Source organism: Psammomys obesus, unplaced genomic scaffold, assembly GCF_907164565.1.
Source record: "Psammomys obesus unplaced genomic scaffold, mPsaObe1.curated_primary_1811, whole genome shotgun sequence".
Classification (NCBI taxonomy): Eukaryota; Metazoa; Chordata; class Mammalia; order Rodentia; family Muridae; genus Psammomys; species Psammomys obesus.
In genome coordinates this window covers 42,526,285-42,552,876 of record NW_026593286.1, presented here as the reverse complement: position 1 = coordinate 42,552,876, position 26,592 = coordinate 42,526,285, and the positions used below count along the sequence as shown (strand labels likewise).

The 26,592-nt window shown below is 40.2% G+C and overlaps 1 protein-coding gene across 1 annotated transcript; it reads left to right on the top strand.

Annotated features, from left to right (window-relative positions):
- The first annotated feature begins 1,119 nt into the window (after positions 1-1,119).
- Positions 1,120-25,056, top strand: Wdr75 (WD repeat domain 75). The gene is made up of 21 exons (XM_055616811.1): positions 1,120-1,211; positions 4,256-4,385; positions 6,025-6,090; positions 7,581-7,671; positions 9,641-9,765; positions 10,322-10,392; positions 11,681-11,800; positions 12,710-12,798; positions 15,432-15,590; positions 16,362-16,421; positions 16,508-16,623; positions 17,808-17,983; positions 19,044-19,201; positions 19,642-19,822; positions 20,577-20,671; positions 21,303-21,398; positions 21,974-22,143; positions 22,648-22,707; positions 23,874-24,020; positions 24,326-24,417; positions 24,750-25,056. The coding sequence occupies exons 1-21, from the start codon at positions 1,129-1,131 to the stop codon at positions 24,952-24,954; spliced, it is 2,490 nt and encodes an 829-aa protein (XP_055472786.1). The 5' UTR covers positions 1,120-1,128; the 3' UTR covers positions 24,955-25,056.
- The last annotated feature ends 1,536 nt before the right edge of the window (positions 25,057-26,592 follow it).

Sequence of the window (26,592 nt, the reverse complement as noted above, 5' to 3'; positions counted from 1 at the left end):
ACTGCACTGCCTCTCAACTCAGTGATGCAACTGAACTGAGTGAACAGCACTGACTAGAACTCAAAGGTCTGCATGCCTCTGTCTCCAGAGCACTGGGATTAAGGGCATGCAACACCACACCTGGACCTAATCTTTTCTTAACCTGAAAGGTGCTCTATACCAGGATGGCCTTGAATTCAGAGATCTGCTTGCCTCTGTCTCCTGGGATTAAAGGTGTATTCCAGCTAGATCTAGAAGGACTCTGGATGTGATCTCTTGCCAGAGCAGCCATGTTCTAAATTCAAATTCCTCTACAGAGGAGTATATGATGAATGATATCTATGAAAAGCCTTTTTTTCCCCCTTTCCTCCTGATTATATTCAGTTCAAAGCCCCAAAACATTTAACTATTGTAATATAAATGGTATGTGAGTCAGGTATATTCTTGTAAAACATCAATTTTACAATAATATGTATTTTTTTATTCATTACTATGCAAGCTGATTGTTGGAGAGGAATCAACATGCTCGGAATTTAGGATTAAAGCCAAAGGAACTGAACAACTTTAGCAAACCAGACAACCATTACAGGTGCCCTGACACCAGGGTAAACTTTTAATCCTGGAGTCCAAAGTGTACTGCTAGAGTTGCAGAGATGAGATAGGAATTTAGCGGAGCTTATCAGAGTGAGAACTAAAGGGCTCCACTTCAGTTACTACCGAAAGAAGGCGCTCTTCCTACAAAACAAAACAAAAAACCAAACAACAACGAAAACTCTAGGCCCGCGCGGTACATTGGCGCGGGATGATTGCGTCACCGCGCTGTCACAGACCGGGCGAGGCCTTCGCTGAAGGAGTGGCGCTCGCTTTCCGGCCGAGCCTATACAGTGGGTTGAAGAGGCCGAAGAGAAGGCTCTTCGTACTGAGGAGCTGCAGCGGTATGTGATATGAGTTAGTTTTGCGCGCGGCCGCACGGCGTCACTCTTTGTGCAAGTTCCCAAACTAAAGATGGCGGCGCAGGCGCTGAGCTAACCATAGAGTCTCCGAGCTAGAGAAGCCCGGGCGGACCGCGCGGGGAGAAACGCGCCCGGCGGGCCGCCCAGGCAGGAAGTTCGTAGTGGACCGGCGCTCGCGGTTCCGGCGTCTGCGAAGATGGTAGAGGAGTGCGTCCGCGTGGTTCGCTGTGGTGGCAGCCGGCTCAACTTCAGGAGAGCCGTGTTCTCTGCAGACTCTAAGTACGCGGTGGGCCGCGGGACGGCGGGCTCCGGGGCCGGGCAGGGGACTGTCAGCCGGCCCGCTGCGAGGCTGCGCTCGGCGGAGCGCCCGGGGGCTGCCCGGCCTTGCTGCTGCGAGCGTGCGCCTAGGCTCCCCCGGCTCTCCTGCGGTGGATTGAAGGGGTGCAGGGGCAGGGCATGTGTCTAGAGTGGAGCCGGCGCCCCGGGGATGGAAAATGGTCCAGCTGGATACAGCAAGCCCTTGCAGTACCCAGACGACAGTTCGTACTCTTCGCATGGAATGTTTGACTCTCTAAATCTCTCCTTCTCCCAGAGAAAAAATTCACTAATACCAGACTTTTTCTTTTACTTTTTTTTTTTTTTTTTTTTGGAGCTTTACATAAAAAAAACGCTATTAGATCTGTAGGAGGTGATCTGTCTCACAGAGTTTGAGAAGAATGAAATGTCCTTATGCACACAGCTTTTACAACAGTGGCCTTCAGTGGCTCCCAGCCTATCAGCTGGCAGCGTTGCTGCCACGTTATATCACCTAGAAGAGATGTGTAGTAGGGTAGTTTTTCAAAGCACTCGGAATGGAGAGATACTTAGTAAAACCCCTTTCTATTTTAGAATGGTGAAGATAGTATTTATGGAGGCTGTATTCTCCCACAATACCCTGCCTATGAGTGAGTGCTAGCTAGTTACACAGTGCATGCATGATGAAAGGAGCTTTCACACACAAGCAAGGGTTTTTGTAAGGTAGTCCTTACCAGTAAAGGTTTGTTGACATTGTTTTATGAATTAAAAGAGGAAAAACAGGCCTAGAGAAGTTGTCACAGTTCTGCCCCTTCAAACTCATCCTTATATCCAGCTTCACCCTCCATTGAACTGTACCTCATCTTGTCTATTACAATGAAGTGTTTGCTCCGCTCTATTTGCCGAGTCTGATAGTTCTGACTTTTTTTAGGCTATGTCAACTCTTTCTTATATAACTAGCTGAGCTGACAAAGACAAGAACTGAGCTGACAAGACAGGGAACTCACTGTGTGATAAAGGATAGGAAAGTCAGTAGTAGCTGTTTCAAACCTTAGGCACTTTTAAGGCCATATTACTTCATAGGGAGAAAGATGGAGAGATTGCAGAGGGCTACTGTCTGGGTGTACTTTAAAAGTACTTATATGCTTTTTTCTGTTGCCATTTCAAAATACCATGACCAAAGCAACTTATAATACAAAATGCTTAATTTGGAGCTCACATTTGCAGAGGGTTGGAATCCATGACCGTCATGGTGGGGTGCACGATGGAGGTAGGCAGGCAGGCATGGCACTGGCCACTACCTGAGAAAATCCCAGGCAGAGAGAGCTAACTGAAAATGCCGTGGGCTTTTGAAACCTTCGAGCCTGCTGTCAGTGGCACACCTCTAACAAGGCCATGCCTCCTAATTCTTCAGGAATAATTCCTTCAACAAGTTCAAACATCTGAAACTATGGGGACCATTTTGTTCTCATTGAAACCATCACGCTAGGCTGAGACAGTTGTTTATTAGAGGAAATGAATGAAAGGCCTCCTTTATAGGTACACAGTAGGATCCAAAAAGATAATGGGTCTAGCTTTGTTTTTTGTTTTTACTTTGTGTTACTTTGTGGACCTAGAGCCGTGCAGGTACTAGGCAAGCATTCTACTGAAATCTGGCCCAAGCACCTGCCCCACCCACTGTTCACCCACTCCTTTGTTTCTTTTCTTTTGAGCAGAATCTCACTAAATTGCTCAGGTTGGTTTTGAACTCTGGTAGTCCAGGAAGCCTTTGTTCTTGTGATGTTCCTGCCTCAGCTTCCCAGGTCAGTGGAGTTCCAGGCCTGTGTCTCCAGACCCAGCTTAGAAATGTATTTTTATGAAAAGATTGATATGGTTAGCATGCCAGTGTATGTGATGATAGCTGGTAGAGAATGGGATTAGAAGGGAGATTATCCAGTTGTTGTTTTTGTTGTTTGTTTGTTTGTTTGTTTGTTTTTGCTGTTTAGTCAAAAACCTTTGTTTTGTTCTGTCTTTAAGGAGGAATAAGGTCAAGTTTTGCTGAGTTAACTTAGTGTGAATATGAAGCCTGACTGTGTCAACCACTCTTGGAAGCTTAGAACTTCTTAAGAATGGTCCAGGCTATAAATGTTAGCCTCTGTACTTAATTACTCAAGGTTGTTGGTCTAGCCATGAAGAATAGCACACACTACAGGTACTTTATGGTGATTCCTTTCCTGAGCACATTATAGAGCCACCTGTTGGCCCATATGTCTTAGACATACCATCAGTTATAAGCCACAGTCTGGCTTCAGCCATGTGCGTAGAGAAGCCGTTCAGTGTCGTAGATTTGATAAAGCAGGCTAATGGCAACCTTAGCATCACATTTTCCTCAAAGATGAAGTCATGTGTAGGGTTCCTTGGGAGCACAGAGAATTGTTTGGCTGGGTTCTCACTGGTTTGATCTGTGTTCTTCCACAGGGAGAAAAGCATGAGATATAATTGGCACAGAACAAATTTCTTTCCGAAACTTTGCTTATGATAAGTTTTGTGATGACTAGAACATTGAGTTATGAAGGCATCTAGCATGCATGAGGAAGCCAGAGCTCTAAAAAGATGTAAACACAGTCCGCATTTTAGCAGGTGGAAAAGAAGCTAATATGAACACGAGGAACCTGGACCTTGCCATTGAGAGCAGAACAATTGACTCAGCATTTGTGAGCTGATGTCTGCAGTTAGCTGTGGAGCATTTTGGAACATGGTACACATGCTGCCAGTGAACCATTGAAAAGTAACTGGATATCAGTGCTGCAGCTATTCAGCAAGGGAGAATTCAGTTGTTTGGAGGACGATTCTGCAGCGCCGCATAGTCTTTTCTGGGCTAATAGATGAGTCCATCTTCCATAGCCTCATAGGCATAACAACACATATACCTGAATATACAGTTCTTCAACTACCTTGAAAGCTATTTTCATGTTGTTATCTTTGTAATGGGCATTAAAAGGATAATATCTGTGTAATATGTGAGACTTAGGTTGCACTCTCTCTTCCAGGTATATCTTCTGTGTCTCAGGCGACTTTGTTAAGGTCTACAGCACAGCCACAGAAGAGTGTGTGCACATTCTGCATGGGCACAAAAATCTGGTGTCTGGAATCCTCCTCAACCCCAACAACCATCTGCAGGTGCAGTCTGTAGTTAAACAAACTGTCCTTGGTCTTGCTGCTGACAGGAACATTTAGTTACATTTGTAGAGGCTGCTTAACAGACTGACAGGAAATGATCTGTAGGTTCTCCTCTGCGGGATACTTTTCAGTTAATGAGCAGTGCCAAGAGCAGTCCCGCCTGGAACTTTACTGCCCATAATCTGTTCTGTGAAGCCTATCAGCTGAATGATGCTAATAGGTATTACTTGAGAAGGGTGTTCTTATCTGCATGACATTCTGAAATACAGGTGCAGGTAAATAGATTTCTTGATTTTTGGGTCCCCATATAGCACTGGCATTGTGACTACCCAAACACGTGTCCTTCAGTTTCAATTTAAAGATAAAATTATTTCAATATTTTCCTCTTACTATAATTTTTAACAAGTTCCTATTTTCTGCATTAGTCATAGCAACATGAAGGCTATTGCTTGGTTTAGAAAGGATATATGTTGCTACCCTGACCTTTTCACAAAAAAGTAGGGCATAAACTAACACATTTTTTTTCTCCAAAGTTATGATGTGCTTTTGAAAATATATACATTTATATTTTTAATCTCTGAATTCACAGAATTGTCAAATTGACACTTTCTTTCATATTAAAGTTATTTATAAACCTTATAAACAAGATATTTTTCACAAAACAACAAAATCTCTATAACCCTTATAAAGCTAAGCTTGCTTAACAAACATAGTTCCATCCATGTGTTAAGATCTGTGCTCACCAAGAATGGTCTTCAGAATGGTCTTCTTACACTGCTGAGCCATCTGCTACGATGTTCAGCAAAGACTGAGGTTCCTGGAACTTGACAACAGCATGGAATTGCCACAGAGTTCAAGTGCACAAGAATTTCTACTGTATTTTTGAAAGTATTGGTCCTCAATGGATTGGATTTAAGGGATTCAGGGGCCTCCCCTCATCATTTGAGAAACTTTTTTAATACTTAGGGAAGATGAATCAGTAACACAAAAAAGAATTAGACTTTCAATTTGGTTTGTTTGTTTGTTTGTTTTTTAAGACAGGGTTCCTGTGTGTAGCCTTGGCTGTTCTGGACTCACTTTGTAGACTAGGTTGGCCTCAAACTCACAGAGATCCACCTGCCTCTGCCCCGAGTGCTAGGATTACAGGCATATGCCACTACGCCCGTCAAGATCGAATTCTTGAGTGATCCTTACTCAGCTCCATACTGTATCCCACTTAGAGTAGAAGGCTGAGTCCTACATCATCCACTTCTGCTTAAAACTTGAAATTGTTAGAATGTTTTAATTAGATTATTTTGCAGGAACCACTAGTTGGTTTCCTTTATATCAAATACTTAGAGCAGAAAATGTTTCAGATTTTGGAGTATATTTGTTTTACTGTGCTACTTGAACATCCCCAAATCCCAGATCTGAGTCTGATACTTTTGGAGTATCATATTGGGGCTCACAAAGCTTTGCACTTGAATTTTAAATAAGAATATTTAAGTTTTATAAATTCTATTATATATTTTATAAATTCTGTTAGTCTTTCAAGGCTAATGAGATAATGAGCAACATCAAAACCCAGTCCTTTATGCCTTGAATCGTTGATATGTACCACTGGAATACTGAATAATGTCTGTGCTGTTTATCCTTTTAGCTCTACTCTTGTTCCTTTGATGGCACAATTAAACTCTGGGACTATCTTGATGGCATTTTGATAAAGGTATGTATATTGTTAGTTTTCTTCTATAAGGCCTAATCTCAATTTTCTCAATAACAAATCTATATTTGTAGGCATAATGGTGTTATTGTGTACTATGAAAATATTCATATGCTGATTTCCTTGCCCTCCCATATCTGGTTGCGATCCTTGTTTGGAAAAATCTCCTGTCTCAGTGTGTGTAAACACTGCTGCCCAGTCATCCCCTGACATGCCAGTAAAGCAGTTTACAGCCAGTCACTGAGCAGGGGAGACAGTAGAACTGGACTTCCTGTCAGCTAGAGGAGGAGAAGATAGAGGGAGGAAGTAGGGAATTTAGCCATGGTAGAGGTCCAGGAGACACAGGAGAGAGCAGCTGAGCAGAGAGTGCCATAAAATGCAAGTGTCTTGGAAATTTTGGCAAAGAGGAAGTCAGACTAGCTTAGAGGGTTGTGCCATAAAGCATTAAACAAATATAATAGTCCAGTCTCAATTATTTGGGTGATAGCCAGGATGAGCGAGAACTTGCCAAACACACAATTTTAAAAGTAGCCACTAACATTCATTATTTTAAAAAATACATAATTTTGACTATAAAATCTCAAGATTCTACCATAAAAAGAAGACTGGTAAAAGTACTGAGAGAAAATACTTTACACACCAATAAGAAACAACTAGTTAGGCCAACAGGATGGGAAGTAAATGAGCACGGACACTGAGGATGTAGCTAGTGTGGAGTGTCTGTGTGAGGTCCTGGGTTCTGTCCCAGCATTCTCAGGGAGGGGTGGGTAAAGCAAGAGTAAGCTAGGAATTACACATAACAGAAAAAGAAATACCAGTTATCATGTTACCATGATGAGATGGTTCATCCCATTAATTTTAGAGGTATAAATTTAAACAAATAGAATGATTATCCCCTTGCTGAAATCACATTGAAAAGAGAAGTACAGTAATGAGTACAATTTAGATAGACTTATATGTGTGGTCCATGGTAGGAAAACAAAAATTATAGTACTTTTTTCTTTTAGGATTTCTTGTTGAAATATCTTGTATATGTAGTCCTTAAATTGTTTATGGTGGAGGCTGGAGAGATGGCTCACAGGTTAAGAGCACCGGCTGCTCTTTCAAAGGTCCTGAGGTTAATTCCCAGCAACCATATGGTGGTTCACAACCATCTATAGAGATCTGGTACCCTCTTATGGTGTCCAGCTGTACATGCAGACAGAATACTGTATACATAATAAAGAAATCTTAAAAAAAATTGTTCATGGTAGGAAAAGTCTGTACAACCTGTTGTTACTTAAAATTCTGATAGGTTCAGTGAGACACTGTGCAATCATTGAAAAGCCAGGAAAGTATATAAAAGATTATTCAACAATAGTGTACTTGGCCTCTACAGTCATCTCTTCTCTTGAGGTAGCAAAACACACATAAGAAAACCTAGACTGCATCATGGGCTCAGGACTCTGCTGGAGGAGCTGATGGTACAGAGTGTAACTCATTATCTGTTTCAGACTTTCATCGTTGGACCTAAACTCCATGCCCTCTTTATTCCTCCCCATGCAGAAGATTCCGTCTTCCTTACTATAAGTAAAGAAGAACCAGGTACAGCATAATGCACTTATTTTTGTGGGACAATAAATAAATCTTTACACTTTCTTAAAATTACTAGGTCTCAACACTAGTTTAATCTCAAGCTAGGAGTTTTGAGTTAGCACTTAAATTGCTGTCATCATCTTTATATCCTTTGGAGGGAGGCTTTCTGTTAGTTCTGAGGTCTTCATTGGGTAATGATTATTTATTTATTTATATTATCTATCTATCTAGCTATAGAGGACTCAGAGCTCAGTGTTAAAGCCAGGCTAGAATTTGTCTTTCTGCTGAATTTTTTCTTGTTTTGTTTTTGTTTTTGAGACAAGGTTTTTCTGTGTGGTCTTGGCTATGCTGAATTCGCTTTGTAGACCAGGCTGGCCATGAACTCACAGAGATCCATATACCTCTGCCTCCCAGAGAGCTAGGATTACAGACATATGCCACTGAGCACAGATTTTCTGCTGAATTTTAATATCCTATCCTATTTTGGATTGTGAGCCTATCCTTTAATGTCTGAGCCAGTCTCCAGCCCTTAATATGTCATTCATAATAAGCATCATCACAGTCCTTTTATTTGTTGCTCTTGGTTCATACTAAATAATATAGATAGAAAATGATATTAAGAACCAGTAGGTGAATTGTTATTCCAGCATTGAAACTGTCACGTATGAAAGTTTAAGGAATGTCTACCATATTATCAGCAGATAATTATTCTCCATTGTAGAATTTGATAAATCAGAATATCAACATGGAGGTACCCAAAGAAAATTTCTCATGCTGGGATTCAAGAGTGCCACTCACCCCATAAGATACCGTTGTATCAGAATTAAAAATTCGAAGCAGCTTTAATACAGTAACTAGACAGTCAGCTGGACTGCCCAAGATTTAATTTGTTATGTAAAAATATACAAGCACATGCATCTCCTCTATGAAAATTGCCTTCATTTTTTACTGAATGGTATGATAATATGTGCACCAAAAAACATAACAGGCCATAGATGACTTATGTACATGTAAGTACATGCAAGTGTTTGTTCATGTAGAGTCTCGAGGCTGACTCCAGGCATCTTCCTTGGTTTTTTCACTTAATTTTGGAGATATCTCTCTGCACCTGCAGTTGGATGATTCAGCTAAACAACCTGCTCCAAAGCCCGAGGGATCCACCTGCCTGGGCACCCACCATTGTGCTTGCTTTTGTAATTGGTGCAAGGATCAAACACAGGTCTTCATGCATTCATGCTGGTGCTACTGAGCCATCTTCCTAGCTGCACATTTCAGAAAACACTTGTGTGGCTCTGTGTTACCTTAACTCATCAGTACTCTCTTCATTTTTTCAGTCCCATTTTATTTTGTTTATTGTTTTGTTTTTGTGTTTTTTGTGGCTTTTTTTTTTTTTTTTTTTTAAATTGAGACAAGGTCTTTATGGTCCTGCCTGTTCTGGAACTCATTGTGTAGGTCAAACTCAGAGATCCTCTAGCTTCCTACAGTGCTGGAATTAAACGTGCGCACCAACTCAGACTCACTTTAAACCTCAGCTGAGTGCTTTGGAAAAATGCATTTATGTACGATTTTTACTTCTGCAGATATGCCCAGGGTATCCAGGAGTTGTGGCTTTAGACGTTATTCAAATGACAAGTTTAGTTAAGAGCACTTGCTGCCCTTGCAGAGGACCCGGGTTTGCTTCCCTTCACCCGTGTGGCAGCTTACAACCACCCATAACTCCACTTTCTGAACCCACATGAGCACCAGGCTCTGCACACAGTACACTTACATGCAAACAGGCAAAACTCATAGACACAGAAGAAGAAGAAATACTTTTTTTTTTCTTTTTTGCGAAATGAAAAGTTTAGCTTGAGGGGCTTTTTGTTCAAGATGACCTATAGTTGCAGCTTTGGCATTTGAGAGTACAGATTAACAGTTTTGTATGACTAAATGTACTTGCTTTAGAGAAGCTTTATAACAAATGACTTCATCCGGCCAGACATATTTCAGCTGGTTTCAGTGAAGCTGCCCAAGTCACCAAGCCAGGAAGTGGAAGCTAAGGAGCTCGCCTTTGTGTTGGATTACATAAACCAGTCCCCCAAGTGCATTGCCTTCGGAAACGAGGTACAGATATGCTGTTGGTTTCTGTTGATGTGTAGTCTATTTCCTGAAAGGTTTCCCCTCAACACCGATGATAGGCCAGTACCATATTTTTGTTAGTAACTAAAAACTATAACATTGTTTTAGCAAGTTTTCCTGAATTGTGGTATGTATTCTTTACAACCATCCTTATATTGTCCTTATTCTGTCCTTTGATCGTTTACAATTTTCCCCAAAATAACAATAATCTAGTATTTGTACGTTTCCTGTTTCATACAATAGCTACTGAAATTATTGCACTTTAGGCTGTGTGCTGTAGAAAATATGGGCCTGTATCTATATTAACATACCCATCATTGGAAATTCAGACAGTGTCAGACATAGCATGCTATTGTATTGTGTGTATGCCTAATGGAAAAAAATGTGAATCGCTACACTTAAAGCTAGAGAATTTAGGGCTTAATTCATCTTAATTCTAAAGGTAGGGTTATCTTTTCCATGGCCAAAGTATAGCATGTCGTTTTATAATAATACAATCTTAAAAAAAAAAAATTTATGTTACCTATGCTTAAATCCCCAGGGAGAATATGTTGCTGCAGTACGGGACTTTTACTTATCTGTGTATTTTCTCAAAAAGAAAAAAACATGCAAGTACGAATTCCCTTTTATTTATTTGCCTTGTTGTGTTTACCGGAGCACTTGTTGCGGAGTTGTCCAAACCTGTTTCCAGTCAGTGTTGTTTCAAGAAGTAGGACCATCCTGTAGAGGTACAAATGCTCAACACACAGTGGTAGGGCAGGGGCGTCTTAGCCAGGGAGTCTTCTCCATCCCACAGCTCACACGTACAATACAGCCAAGTGCACACTTGCTGTAGAAATTGGGTTTAGATTGAAGAGGCTTAGCCGGTGATTCTCAGTGGCTGTAGCAATGGGTATAGGCGTTAGCATACTGGAGCTTTGTTCCAGATTGCATCTATTGTTCTGTTAAGACACCATGACCAAAAGCAGTGTGGGGAGGAAAAGGTTTATTTGGATAACATCTTGATGCCATAATCCATCATACATGGAAGATAGAGTAGGAATTCAAGGAAATAAAGCAAAGGCCATGAATATTGATTTTTGGTTTTGCTGTCTGTGGCTCACTCAACTTCCTTTTTATACCTCCCAGACCCAGCTGTCGAGGGATCTCCACTACTGAGTTATGTCCTTCCCCATCAATCTCAATTTAAAAAAAAAAAAAAAAAAAAAAATGTCCCACAGGCTTGCCAGCAGGCCAGTCTGAAGAAACTGTCTCCATTGACGTTTCTTCTTCCCAGGTGACCCTACCTTGTGTGAGGTTGACAGAAAATCAACAGCATGCTCTTAAAAAGTTTAATTCATTTTAGCCATGATGTACTTCAGATTAATACGTTTAAGTGGAGATAATGTCTAACTGAGTTGTAAGGATGAATAACTGCTGTATTTAGAGAGGCTGGTGCTGAGATGAGCATCATGCAGTCACTCTCTCTTAGACACTGTCAACTTCCCAGCTACCCTACTTAGATTAGCATTATTTTGTTTATGGTATATAAGGAACCTTACTTCTTCAGAAGTGGAATAGGAACCAAGCTAGACATAGCAAACTGATTTATCCCTATGAATTTGTCCCTTTGGGATACATAAAGTCACTGTTTCTGTTAGAATTTTACTAAGCATGGCCGTAAGTTTTAATTCTGACATTTTGGTTCAGAGAGAAATTTGCTGTTCCCAAACCGGAAAAAGGTACTAAAGGGGGTGTCCTCTTTACTTAAATCTTAGTAGCATGCATTGACAAGCTCTGTGATAAGGTATGTGTCATACGAACTTCATATATTGGTAAATGTTTACAACCAGAATACTTGATTCATAGCTAGGAGAGAATTGTTTTATTTTGGTTTTTTGGGTTTTTTTTTTTTTCCTAGTTTTACTTTATCATCAACAAAAAATAAGAAGAATGCTAAGAACAAGTTCACCTGTGTAGCCTGCCATCCAAGGGAAGACTGCATTGCATCTGGTCACATGGATGGCAAAATCCGCCTTTGGTCAGTGAGCTTGGAAAAACCTGGGATCACTTGTGTACTGCTTCACGTTCATCCTACAGGGCAGCACTAAGTCCATAAAAAGATGCTGTGGAACATCCCTGTCACAGAGGACTGGGCTGTGCTGCCACCTTCCATTTCCTGGCATGTGCTTTCCCTTCATACTATGATGTAGGATTCGTAACCTAAAGCTTCTGAAGAAAGGGGAGCATTCAGTGTCACCTGCAACCATTTTATTGAAGAAAACTTTTTTCTCGGCCTTTTGACTAAAACAGGAAGGTGTGACAGTGCTTTATCTAGAGTAAAGATTCTCTGGGAGCGTACCTAGTGGGTGGTGTGGCGCCATGATGACCTTGCTTATAGAAGTGGGTCTGCTTGGGAATAGCCAAGTATCTTGAAGTACTGATGCCAGAACACTTAATAAACACTGCTTTATCAGATCCAGCATATCATTGTTTCCTATTTTGCACCTGAGGTCAAGTTAAGAGTTTTGTTTTATCAGCCCTACCTGGGGTGTCTTCATCTAATAACCCCACTCAGAGCTTAAGGAACCCCATGGAAGAAGAGGCAAAAAGGGTGGTGTATAGCATGGCTTTCAGTTTAGTGTTTCTATGGGGTTCCTGAGTGCAAACGACTGAGTGTCTGTTTCTTGTGCCTTCTCTTAGACTCTTTCTGTTTGTTGGTTTTGTCCAGTTCTGATGTGTTAGTTTTTGTTTTTATTTACAATGTATTATTTTATTACTGTCTCGGAAACCTGAGTATTTTCTACTCAGAGACATGACAGGGGTAGGTCTGGATGGGAGGGGGAATGGGGAGAAGCTGTCAGTAGTAGAGGGAGGGAAACTGTAATTAGGAAATATTATGTGAGGAAAAAATGTTTTTTAAAAAAAAGTATTTTGTTTACTCCAATAGGAGGAATTTTCATGATGATAAGAAGTACACATTCACATGTTTGCATTGGCACCATGATATGGTTATGGATTTGGCTTTTACAGTGACAGGTAAGTGCCTCTGCTAATTAAAAGGAAGTGTAGAAGTATCTGAATCAAAGGTTGAAATTCACAACTGTAATCCCATTGCTTAGGAGGCTGAGGCAGGAGAATCACTGTAGTTTAAGGCTGGCCTAAGCTTTGTAGTGAGGCCCTGTCCGTCCGTCCACCCCCCCCCCCCAAAAAAAAAAAAGAAAACAAGTTACAGAGTCAAATTGTACACTTTTTATGACCCCTTTGTTAGGGCCTTCTTCAGCACAATAGTATGGAGTTTAGCTTTCAAGGTTCCTATGTACACACCTGACCTCTTTTCTCCTGGCATAAAGAAGCTATGGAAAGGGTTAGCCAGCTGGGAAATAATCTTACTCTAGAATCATAATGGATAACTCTGCCATTTATCAAATGCAAGTAGCTGCCAGTGTTTTCTGTCACCTGTCTTTGGACCAGTGAAGTGTGTCATTAATTCACCTTTCACAGATAAAGGAAGTAAGGGTTTGAGCTGGTGACTAGCATGAAGTCCAATAGCTACTAAGTAAAATTTGGACCTTGGTGTAACTAGAAACTCATGTTTTTAAAGGACAGGCTGCCTGTTCCCTATTTTAAATTCAGACCTTGTTGATATGGAATAGATCCTGGAAGAGGTTAAAAAAAAAAAAACAAAAAAACTGAGGTTCTCTCTTTAACAGAGAAATACGTTGTGCCTTTTACTTTTAGCGCTCTCACGCCCATGTGCAGGAAGTTCAGTCAGTTACGTCTGAAAGGGGCTAAGGAAGATCATGTGCCTGCAAAGGAAAATGGGAAAGTGATTTGTCCTTTCTTCCTGGAGACTAACAGGACAAGTCTTAGATGGTCCTTTGTGCTCTGGATGCTTGGAGGTTTACTTAGAGTTAGCTCCTTAGAGCCCAGGAAGTAGAGAATAAATTCAGCCTGATGAAGCTTTGGATGTGGGGAACAGTGCCCAGTGTCCACAGGAGTACGATTGTGACATAAGCATTGAGACAAGAGAAAGAAGAGGATTTATCCCTACAGATGAAATATATGGCTGTTTATTTACCTTCTTTATCCTGCTTTTCGCTTACTTCAAAAAAGAAAAGAAAACCTGTGGTTTTGGTATGCTGGTGCATATGTGGTGGTGTATTTGCTTATGCTACTTTTCCCGCCCCCATCCCTTCCAACACCAGATAGGAAAGACAGAAGGTTAGTGGGAAGAGGGAGGGGCACTAGTTCTCTTTAGACTACTTCCTGCTGATTAGTGTCATAGGGTTCCTTGGGGCAAGTGTGATCTATGTCTTGTCAGGATATCTCTAATTTCTTATCAAACTGCAACAGAGCAGCAGGGAGAGCTGCTGCCTTCTTCAGAGCAACCCCATCCCTCTGGGCTCTGGCATCCACAGTTCCCAGAATTAAACAGCTGACGAAGATCATAGCCCTGCTAGTGCAAATCATAATCACTGCTGTGAAGCAGCCTCTTACCCCACACCTGGGATTAAAACAAAAACGTAGTCACATAACATAACTAGGTTTTTAAACAAACCAAAACTTACCTGTACTGTACTGTACTATACATCACTACACTGTATTTTAAATAAATGTATATTTATTTGTATGTTTCATGTCTTCGTTCTCTCCTAACCTAGTCTACCCTTCCTCTTCATCCCTTTCTCTACTGTGGCCTGTGCCCATCTCAGGGCAAGGAATGATCATAAACATACAATAATACAAAATATAAACTTTACGTGACTAAATATCTCCTCCCAAAGCTGCTGACACTGGAGTCCTATGTTTTATTTGGGCTGAGCATAGCTAGTTCATACTCCTGATGTGTGATGGTAATGTTACTTTCTTTAGTATACTGGTTTCATTCCACTTAGGTATATGCCAGAGTGAACTTGCTCTATGCAGTGTAGGCTTTTGTTTCCGTGATGACTGGATGTAAGAATCTCTTTTTCCACATTCTATGTAAAGTGGGGCACTGCCTCATTTTGGGTATGTGTGCATTTCTCTGATAGTTACTAATGTGGAGGATTTTTTTCATGTACCTGTTGAACATTTGCGTATCTTTGGGAAATGCCTATTATGGTTTTTTGTTCATTCTTCAATTATATTATGCTTTTGAATTATTTGAGTTCTCTATTTTATGAATATAAATCCCTCATCAGATGTGTGATTGACAAATATTTTATGTGTAGGTCATCTTTGCTTCATTTCCTCTGTTGCACAATTGAGTGACTGTAGCTACTACAAGGAATAGATAAATGTTCAAGATGGCAGATGTTCAAATTATAAGATTTGAGTGTTACACTGTGTGTGTGTGTGTGTGTGTGTGTGTGTGTGTGTGTGTATTATATATATTTGCAAGCATCGTGTACCCTATATATCTACTCAGCTTTGGTGGCTAAAACTAAAAATAGGACTGAAAGATAATAAATAAAACCAGTTAAAGATAATGAAGACACTTTTGTAAGTTCTAGTGATCACTTAAGAACTGATTATTTTGTCTTTGTGTTTTTTTTGTTTGTTTGTTTGTTTTTTTTTTTGTGTGTGTGTTTTTTTTTTTTTTTGTTTTTTTTGGTTTTTGTTTTTTTTGGTTTTGGTTTTGGTTTTTTCTTTCAAACTCTGCTCCTTTGATTTCTTTGGCCACGAAGGCACCAGTCTGCTGAGTGGTGGGCGCGAATGTGTGCTTGTAGAATGGCGTGACGGCTCCGAGAAGAATAAGGAGTTTCTTCCCCGCTTAGGATCTACTATTGAGCACATCTCCATCTCTCCTGCGGGAGATTTGTTCTGTACCTGTCACTCTGATAACAGTAAGTCCAAGTTTCTTATTGTGAGGAGGTAATAAGGATAGCCACCTGCTAGTGAATGGGAATAAAGGGACCTAAAACTAGTTAAGAATAGTAAGAGATTTAATACGTGGTTTTTTCCACTCTTGAGCTTGTCTCCTCTCCTCTCTAGCCTCAGATGCCACCAGACCTATCATTTTCAAATTTGTTTTTATGAAATAAGGTTATATGTGTTTGTTTATTGCTGAGCCAATTGTATTTTTAGAGACTTTTAAAATGAAAGGTAGGTTTGAAATGAATCTTAAAGACCCACTTTCATAAATAATGGCATTTTCACAAAAATGCGGTGAACTTCTTTTTCTCAGTTGTTTGTAAGAGTGGGGTTGATGAGGGAAAGGCTCTGCTGTTCTTCCCTGCCTTCTCGTCCCATTCCTCCTCTTCTAAATCAGCTTGTATATTAAGTTTGTTCATGAGTGCAATTTCTAAAGCCTACCTGCACTCTAGAGAGCTCAGCAAATATTAGCTGAACTCTTACAAAGAAGCCTACTCAGTTCCCATCACCTACATGAGGCAGCTCATAAACCACCCGTAACTGCAGGTTTGGGTACCCAGCATCCTTATCTAGCTTCCACGAGTGCTTGCATTCATATGCACGTACACACAAACATACATAGTTTGAACTTACTGGATTGTTTTGTGTTCTGGCATATTTTAAAATAATATAAAAATCTAGTCCTTGCCACCTTGATACTCTGACCTATTTTTGTTTAATTATTTTTCTCCCTGTTTTCACAGAGATAATAGTTATTCACCGAAATCTTGATGTATCTGCAGTAATTCAAGGCCTAGTGAAAGGTATTGCAGACTTGGTGATGTGGGACCTGCATCTGATGAGTGGCTGCTGCTCTTATTTCACTCACTGTCCGTCTCTTCTTTTGCAGATAGGACTGTTTCTACTGGTTTGATGGTTGACCCAAAAACCAAAGCTTTGGTTTTGAATGGAAAGCCTGGTCACCTGCAGTTTTATTCTCTCCAGGGTGACAAGCAGTTATATAATGTAAGATTTTAATCCATAAACTAAGCTTTAAAATGAGTGACTGTCAGTCACAGTACTGCTGGTGTTGTGTGGTTTATTTGAAAGCTTCTGATACTTGATCCTCTGTTTTTGTGCTTGAACATGGCTGATAGTGTCTGTGACCACTTTAATGGAGTTGTTGCTCCCCACTCATATGCTCTGAGTCACAATGATAGGGAATGAGCATGTGTGTATTGACAGTACAAATCTGGGTCTGCTAGGTAGAAAAGCTGTCATTTACATGTGTAGATTAAATAAGAATATTTCAGTCCTGACAAATGCAATCCCACCTTTTCCTTGTTCCCTGCAGTATTCTATAGAGATTACTGCCTTAGTAGCTAACCTTTTCTTTCTTTCCATATCCTGTAAACTTGAAAAGAAGTCAACACTTCCACATCTACTAAAAGGGCGCTTACTCCACTTAATATGGTTGAGCATCCCTAAAGTCAAAATCCAGTCTTTTTTTTTTTTTTTTTTTTTTTTTTTTTCTTTTTTTCGTTTTTGAGACAGGGTTTCTTTGTGTAGTGCTGCCTGTCCTGGAACTTACTCTGTAGACCAGGCTGGCCTTGAAAGATCTGCCTGCCACTGCCTCCAGAATGCTGGGGAAAAAAAGTGTGTACCACCACTGCCCAGCCAAAATCCAAAGACTTAAATATTCCCAGATCTAAAAATTCTGAGTACCTCCCTGACACAAGGGGAAAATTCCATGCCTGAGTTCATGAGAAGACATAACATAGCACAATGCTAAAACTATTACAAAAAATTAACTGGCTATATGCATTAGGTGCACATAAAACATAGATGAATTTTACGTGTAGTCTTGGGTACTAGCCCCAAAATATCTATTATGTCTATATAAACATTCTAAACATCAAAAGAAATATGAAACATTTTGGATCTGTAGCTTTTCAGATGAAGGCTCAACCAATAGCAACCATTTTATTTTCTTAGCAAACTCAAGGAAACCCATTTTAAGGGATAAAGGGATCAGTCATAAATAAAGCTAGTCTGCTTAGACCATTGCTTATCTCTTTTTATTTTTTACTCTTTTAAAGCAACAGAGAATTTAGCCTTGAGGTTTTCTATAAAGGTTTTCTTAGAGAAAAGCATGACTGTAAATAAAAAGTACTTATATTAATAATACTTGGACTTTTTAACCTTGTCAGTTAGACATCGTACAGCAAGAGTACATCAATGATGATGGTCTAATACAAATTGAGCTAACAAAGGCTGCTTTTGGCTGCTCTGGCTCTTGGCTGGCAACAGTTGAACAACGGCAAGAAAATGAAACTGAGCTTGAACTGCAAATGAAACTGTGGAACTATAGCAAGAAAACCCAGGGGTAATCTCGTTATATGACTACTCCCTCATTTGAGTTTCTGTTTTATAGTTAAAGCTGTTAGTATTTCTATTGTTTCACTTTGACACGTACGGAAATGGAGCGTGGGCTATTTTAATATCTTTATTAGCTTTATTTTAGCTTTCTACTCTAAGAAAGCATTGGTGTAATGTAGATCATGCCATGCCATCACATGATGAAACGTGAGAAAGAATTGTAACCCCACAGCATAATGTACAATTCTAGGCAAATCCAGAATTAGAATCGAAATGTGCCCGGTGTCCAGGAAGGAGTATAGACATGTGTCATGCTTAAGTAAATAAGCCACTACTTTTTTGAAGAACTGCTCATTGAGTCTTTGTACCAGTCTTTTGTTTTGTTTTGTTTTTTGAGACAGGATCTCTCTGAATAGCCTGGCTATTCTGGAACTTGCTATCTAGACCAGGCTAGTTCAAACTCAGATTTGTCCGCCTCTGCCTCCCGAGTGCTGGCATTCAGGGCATGCACCACCATGCCTGGCTTGGTAAATTTCTAAGGAATACTGTACCCTAAGCCTATGCCCCACATTTCACAGATGAGAAAAGAAGCCTGAAGTTTAAAGTGATTCTCCCGAGTCCTCTCTCGTAACCTCGTCACACACAGGCACTCTGTATGCCCTTCTGCCTGCTCTTAGGACACAGAGCAATGTGAATAGGTCATTTTTATTCTGTGTTTTCACAGTGTAAATGGAGCCTTTCACACCATTGTTTTTCTCTTTTGTCTGTCTTTAGAAGAGGCCAGACCTCTTAAGTTCTGTGTAATTACCCTACAGAGTCTAGTTCAGTAGGCCTTCAGTCATTTTTTATCACTTCATTTTACCAGGGAGCTAGCTGCTGTACTTGAGTCACCCGTGCAAGTGATCTTAGAAATTGTCTTGAGACTGTTAGAGACAGAGTGTTTGAAAATTTGTCATTTTGGGTAATTATCCTTGAGCTGAGCGTTTTTAAGAAGATATTGCATGACGTGCAGAGTGTTGACATCCATGTCTTTTCTGAGAATAAATTTCTGGTTTTGTCTCTGCTAGGTTTGTTCTTAACACAAAGATCACCATGCCACACGATGACCACATCACAGCTCTCTGTTTCAATAATGCAGAAAACTATGAAAAGCCCGTACTGGTCACAGCCAGCAGAGATGGCCACTTCAAAGTGTGGCTGTTAACAGATGACTCTGATATATACAGTGAGTTAGCGCAGTAGACTGTGTTGATAAGTTACAATTTTAAGAAGTAATGTATTTATATTGCTGTTTATGTCCTTTTTGAGAAGGTGTTTTCTGTTTTGTTAAATGCTATAAACTTTTAGCTAATTTCAACCACTTTTTCCTATTAAATTTTTACATATCTTCTCGCTTTGGAAATGTAGTGGCAGCATGTCTGTTTGGTGCTGCTGAAAGTGCTCTTGCCAGTGGGTCTTACTCTCCTCCACTAGAGGGAGATCAAGGTCTCCAGGAAGGGAAAAAATACCAAAATAATCAGTACTTCGTAACACTTTTAACTTAGCACAGTTGTGGGGAATCTGCTTTGTGTTATGTTTTTTTTTCTTTAATGTTTTTGCTTATTATCTGTCTCTAATATTGTTTAATGTTTATGCTATTTTTGTTTATGGCTTCTTTTTCCACAGAAAAAGCCATTGGCTGGACTTGTGACTTTGTGGGTAGTTACCACAAGTATCAAGCGACCAACTGCTGTTTCTCTGAAGATGGCTCCTTACTTGCAGTTAGTTTTGAAGAAATAGTTACAATATGGGATTCAGAAACATGGGAACTAAAATGTACATTTTGTCAACGAGCTGGGAAAATAAAGTAGGTAATTTAGTTTGTGTTGCTACCAAAGCATATAAATTTAAGTAAGCCTTTAAACTTCAGTAATACTGTATGTTTCCTCCAATAGAGGTAATCTATAGTTTGCTGGGATATAAGGGTAAGAAGCTAATCAAAATGTTAAGAAACATAAACTTGTGATTATACAAGCTGTTTAGAAGCATTTCTTACACTAGGGTTAACACTGAACTACTGTATTCAGCTTTGTTCAGTATAGGAAACACTTTCATAGAAACTAGAACTGTGCTAGCATTGGTTGATCTGACATGCCTGTCTCTATGTGTTCCCATAAAAACATAATGTAGTAATCAAACCAATACTTCTGGTACCCAGACCTGAGGCCAGAATAACAGGTGAATTTACTTTGTAAAATTTTGTGAGTACAATTTTTCTTCTTGTAGGTAAAGAGCATAAAATAAAATTTGTTAAGTGGCATATATTTTACATAAATTGTGCTCTGTTCTGTGGTGGCTGTTACATGATACAGCATGTAAGAGAGTGGATACCATGGTTACGTCTGTTTTCCTAAAGAAATACAAGTACCTAAAAAGCCCCTTTTCTGTTGGCTTAGCACCTTTTCCATTGCTGTCAGAACAACTAGAAACACAAAAAGGAAAAAGAAAGAAGAGAAGTACCTGCTTACAAGTCTATATCGAGTAGAACTAAGCTCTGCAGTTCTTTGTAACTAAATGTGCCATGGCTGTGTGCTACTCACCTTGGTGTGATTTTGACCTAGGCACCTTTGCTTTGGAAGATTGACATGCTCAAAGTATCTTCTCAGCACTACTGAGAATGGTGTTCTCTGCTGTTGGAATCTGCTCAGTTGTGCAGGTAATGTGTGGCTTTACTCTGATGTGACTTAGGAAGCACATGTCAGTTTGCTTGGTCAACTTTTCACTTGACCAAAACCTTTGAATCTGTGGGCTGGTAGTGGATTATTCACTGTAAACACTAAGGTAATTGTGCCCAGTGTGCTCAGGATGCAGGATTCCACATTCATCTTCAGAAGTTGAGGGACAGCTCTGTTGATTGGCTGCAGGATCCAGATGATGTAAGATTTGAAAGTAGTCTGTCATAGTACTCCTGACAAATCAGGCTTTGGTGGCATTTTACTGAATTGCACGTGGGGAAGGTTTGGGGTTATTTCCTATGAATGCAGATGGTGCTCTCTGTCACTCACATTTAGTAAGAGCAGAAAAGCAACAGCCATGAGTTGGAATAAGCCTAACTTATGCAGTGTGCGGAAGAAATGCTGAAGTTCCTTTTACAGTTCTTCCTGCCACATACCTCACTGAACCCCCTCCCCAGACAATGTCATTGTGCCTCTGTTTTTGAAAGCCGAAACTCCTTTTGTACAAGATACCACTTGTACAAAAGGAGCTTCCCAGGGAAGATGAAGAACACTGTAAAGACTTGAGCTTTTAGTCAGCCTATTTCCAGAAGTGTGTGGCTTTTCCCACAGTGCAGTGGAGTGCGAAATTAAACATCAGAGTCATGGAAGCTGATCCTTACTCAGACCATGTTGCTGCTGTGTCTCAGTCTTCAGTGGGCTCAGATCGTAAGTATTACCGTGCTCTGATAGTGTGCACACTGTTCCCTGGGTTTTCTTTCCACCTTTTTTAGTAGAAGCTAAAGCAACTTTGAGTCAGAAATTCATCCGCAGCTCTTTGCCTGGAGCCCTGCCTTTCCTCTCTTATTCAACACCTCTAATGTCTGCATTCACACTTAGTACTAGGAGTGCTGTGATATATCCCTGATTTTTCCACAGGCCAGTTCCCACTCAGCCTTCAAAATCTCCCCTTGGATGTCTAACTAGACTTCCTTTGCTTCTGAGACAATGTCTGCATCTCTTTTCTGATACTTAAGATAAAATGTTTGGGTAGTGTTCTGGAGTCTCTTGTGTAGATGTTCCTGGTCTCTGGAACAGAAATCCTCCTTTTTGGATTCTAGCCCTCATTCCTAACCTAGACACTCAGTAGATACATGCTAAACAGCGACAACAGTATAACTGAAACAGTCTGAGTAGGACCATGTATTCTGGCCTGGGTACAGGACTAGAGTGGTCTGCCAGCCTGAGGCTAGAACCATCCTCTGCAGGTAAGGTGCCGACATCTATCTGTTTTTCTCCTTTAGTGTTTGTATTTAAACCTAGTGAGCCAAGGCCATTGTATGTTCATAAGAATGTCTCGAGAGAGGAAGTCCAGTGGGGAGTGTTTGTTCCACGAGATGTCCCTGAATCCTTCACCTCAGAAGCTCACCAGTGGCTGAACAGATCCCAGTTTTACTTCCTAACTAAATCACAGGTAACAACTATCTCCCTCAAAAGGGGTGACCTGTTCACAGAAATAATTTTAGACAGTTTGTTTCTAGGTAAAGCTCTTCCACTAAAGGTTTATTTTCCTACAGAAATGATCGAATAAGTATGTCAATACATCAGTGTTAAGAAGGAGATTGTATTAGCAGTGTACCCCGCACCTTGGCAGCTTTATTGCTGCATTAACTCTGACACAAGGAAAGCAGCGTGCTCCAAAATTACTCTCAAGTGCATTGATTAGCATGTTCCCCTAAGTTTATGGTGTGATTTGCTGTTGAAGAAACTGGTTGTTTACCAGATCTTACATGCCTCTCAAAACATGCTCTTGTAACTCCCACAGGACCTTTCAAACAAATTCAAATCATTTATTGGTTTTCTGTGGGCAGGTGTATATATCAAAATGAAAAATGGACATTTTTGGTCATTGTATCATCTTATTTCATTTGTGCCTCATAATGTTTATTTTGCTCTATTAATTGATTTGTCTTTTTAGTGTTTATTAACATTCAGTACAAAGTCTTCAGAAGAGAAACTCACACCAACAAGCAAACAGGTAGGCATACTTTAGCCACTTGTGGTTCCTGCTGCGCTGTCTTTCTAAAGCAAGTTATCTTTTAGAATTCAGCTGTGACAAAGGTTTCTCACTTGTAGAGTGCATCCCTGTAGCTAACCAGCCTGTTCAGCATAGTAGTACTCCCCCGAGGTCCTCTCCTACGTGTTGATTAGTTGGGCATAAATGTAAACTGAAAACCATTTCTCAGCATGTTGAAGGTGGTGGCTTGATGTCCCTAGACACCCAGTGCCATTCTTCATCTTTGGTTGTCATTTATTCATGGCTTGTTTAATTTCTTCTGAAAACTCATTGAAATTACTCACAAAATTTTGTTCATTAGTCATCAGCTGTATGCCAGGGGCTATTATAGTCAATTGGGGTATGTGAGCAAAACAGCTTTACCTGTAGAAATACGATATTTGTAGTTTATAGGAAGATACAGATGCTAAACAACAAGCAGTAAGTCAGCCAAGTATGTAGTACTTTAGAAAAAGAAACGAATTACAGCAGGGTTGCAGATAGAGGAAAAGGTGAGTGGGTGTGTCTCGCAGTTTTAAATTGGGAAGTCTTGGTAGCCTTCTTAAGTAGATCCGTCCTTACTCTGCGTGCAGTGTGAAGCTCCATGGAGAGCGCTGAATATGGAGCTGACTGTGGAGGTATTTCCTCCATCTCCCACATGCCAGCTGCCCTGGGTTTTGTTTTTAAATTAAAAAAGAGAATTCTTCTTCATCCCCAGCCTTGTACCCTATTTCAGTTTTTGGGCAGTTTTGTGGGCAGTTTTCTTGTGTTTATCAGTGACACACACACCTTGTTTTTCTTACAACTGTCTTAGAATATTGCTTTCTTGCCTCTCCTAAGATTTCATCCTTCATCCTGTTTCAGGGAGCGTGTCACTCTGTGGCCTTGCCCCCATTCTCTGCCCTTGAATGGCAGGTTCACTGTGATCTTCAGAAGCCCCAGCAAGGAAGCCATGTTTCCCTCATCAGCGCCCATGTAAAAAGTGGGACACTGGGTGTCAGGTTGCTTTGTCTGTGACATGACAGTAACACTAAGTAATTCCTACTCTTTCGCTGGAGCCATTTTATAGTTCAGTAATACTTATTTGTTAAGTCAAAGAACTTCCTCCTTTTTATTAAATAATTTCCTTTTTTCTGACATCCATACAGTTGCTGGCAGAGGAAAGTTTGCCGACTACCCCATTTTCTTTTATATTGGGAAAACACAGGCAACAGCAAGATGCAAAGTTAAATGAAACTTCAGAGAATGAACTGGTACAACTCCCCTTAACGGAGAACATACCTGCAATTAATGAGGTGAGTGGCCAGTAGAAATGGCATAGAGTCAGTGAGCACCTGAAGCTGAAAGTAAGCTGGCTCAACATTTGATTCATCCTCTGTGTCTAGACAAGTAAGACACTTAGTGGAATGATGCCCTTGTTGACCTGGGTGAGGAGACAGGCCTGCACAAGTGTGGGGAGCTTTCAGTACTGGTTCCTTTGGTTTGGTTTCTTCTCCAGGGAAGCCTTTTATTTTAGCTTGGCATTTAGAAGAAAGGGTGGTAAAGCAACAGTTTGTCAAAGATCTTTCTAACAAAATCTGACTCTTCCATGTGCCTATAGCTTCTTCACACCCCAGCCCACGTACTGCCGTCAGCTTCTTTCCTGTGCTCTCTGTTTGTAAACTCATTGCTGCTCTCTAAAGAGACTAACAGGTAAGAATTCTAGAGTCTTCTGAGTTGTTAGGGGATTGTCATTCTCTGTATATGCATTTTAGCTTTGAAATGTAGTTAGTGGCATAAGATCATTAAGTATAATACTTGTGAAGAACTGAGAAAGATGTTGGGTGTGCTAAAAGATGTGAGAATTACATGTTTTAGAAGTTCATTTGCTTTTTTGTGGCCTGTGCTCCATAAGGGCACTCATGACAGTGTTTTCAGTTGAGTTGCCTTTTCTATATGGTATTTCAATATGGTTGTAGTAAATTAAAAAGTTATTACTTAGAAATATCTAATGGTTTTTCCATTTTACTCTGTTACTGTCAAAGGGTTGATGAAATTCCTGATGATGTAGATACAGAGGAAAAAGAAGAAAGTGATGATTCAGATGAAGAAAATGATTTTACTGAAAAAGCCCAGGAAACAAATAACATGGACTTGGGAGAAGATGTTATACATCAGCTGTCAAAATCTGAGGAGAAAGAGCTGAGAAAGTTCAGAAAAGTAGACTACAGCTGGATAGCTGCTCTGTAGCTGCGGCTGTGGCAAAGCACAGGGACGTGTTGCGCTTAATTTTTTACTCTCTCAATACTCCACATGTTTTTATTTTATTTTTAAGATAAAATATTAAAAGTCTTTTGTTTATTTGCTCGTTTGTTTAGAGGCTAACCCTGAACTTGGCACTGCTCCGTCTTGGCCTCCCAAGTCAGTAGGATTATAGGCCTGCTACCCCAGGTCTGGTCAGGCATGTGTGTTTGTTTGGATTTTTTATTTTATGTGGATGAATGTTTTTCTTGTGTGTATGTGTGTGTACCACTGGCTGCCCTGGTGCCTACCAAAGTCAGAAAAGGGTATCAGGCCCCTAGAGCTAGTACCCATGGTTATGAGCCATCATAAGGGTTCTAGGACTCTGGCCCTTTGAAAGAGCAACAAGCAGCCTCCTGGTCGGGCTTTTAAGAAACTGAGATTGTAAAACTCCATTTGTGTCAGGTCTTATAAACAGTTTTGGAGTGTATACATCTGTCACATCTGGGTTTCTGTTCTGAATCATGGAGGAATCTTTTTTTCTGGTATTGTTTCTATGTGATGTGACAAAGCTGACTGTAATATACACCTTCGTCATTATTTGAAGATATGAAAAGATTCAAAAATCAAGAGGCTTTACTGATACTGCTTTTAAACTTGATGCTAAAATTCATTTATTAGTCAGAGATGACTGCTTTATTTGCACACCAGACATGTGATTTCTTTTGTTTTTTTTTTCTCAGCCTCCACCACTAGAAGACGTATAAGCCACCTACTCAGTAGCATATTATAGTAGCACAAATGGACTTTATTTTAATTGATACTAAATACCAGCTATACTGAGATATAGCTCCTGAGTCATGCATTTAAAGTGGACAATTCAGTGAGGTCTGGTATATTTACAGAATTGTATACCATCATGGAAACCAACTTTTGAGCAAGTTCATTTCTATATCCCCAATAACAAAACAAACCTGTCCACTTACTTCAGTCTCCATACACTTCCTAATGGGCAGCAATAATCTAACTGGATAAATTTGGCCACTTCTGAACAGTTCATATCAGCAGAATCATGCAATGTGAGCTTACAATTTGCTGCTTTTCACCCAGTGTTTTTTATTTCTTCACCATGGCATGATTTAAAGGATGAGAGACTTTTTGGCTCACTGTGTCCATCGTTAACTGGCTCAGTTGTCACAGAACCATGGTGAAGTAAAAGACCTTGCTGAGGAGGGTGTGACATCAAACTCATGTATAGTGACAGAAAGAAAAAGGGGTATGGGACAGGATAGCACCCTTCAAAGACACCTCCAGTAGCTTCCCCCCAACTAGGCCTCACCTAGTAGGCCATTCAGCTGTTAATCAGTGAATTAGTTCATATATGAAGTTAGTTTCAGTCACCATGATCCTGTCCTCTCCGTGGGGAACATTGCATTTTCAGATGATGGTTACCATTCATGTCAAACAACATGAGTGCTTTATTCCTTCTGTGATGTTCACTTTTCTTGCGTAGGTACTTACTAGTAGAACTAGTGATTCATTTGTCTTCACATCTTTTGAAATGACACTACTGAAATTACTTGTATATTGAGCATTACTTCATAGCCTGATCCACTAATCTTATGTCCCTTTGGAAGTTGTCCTTTG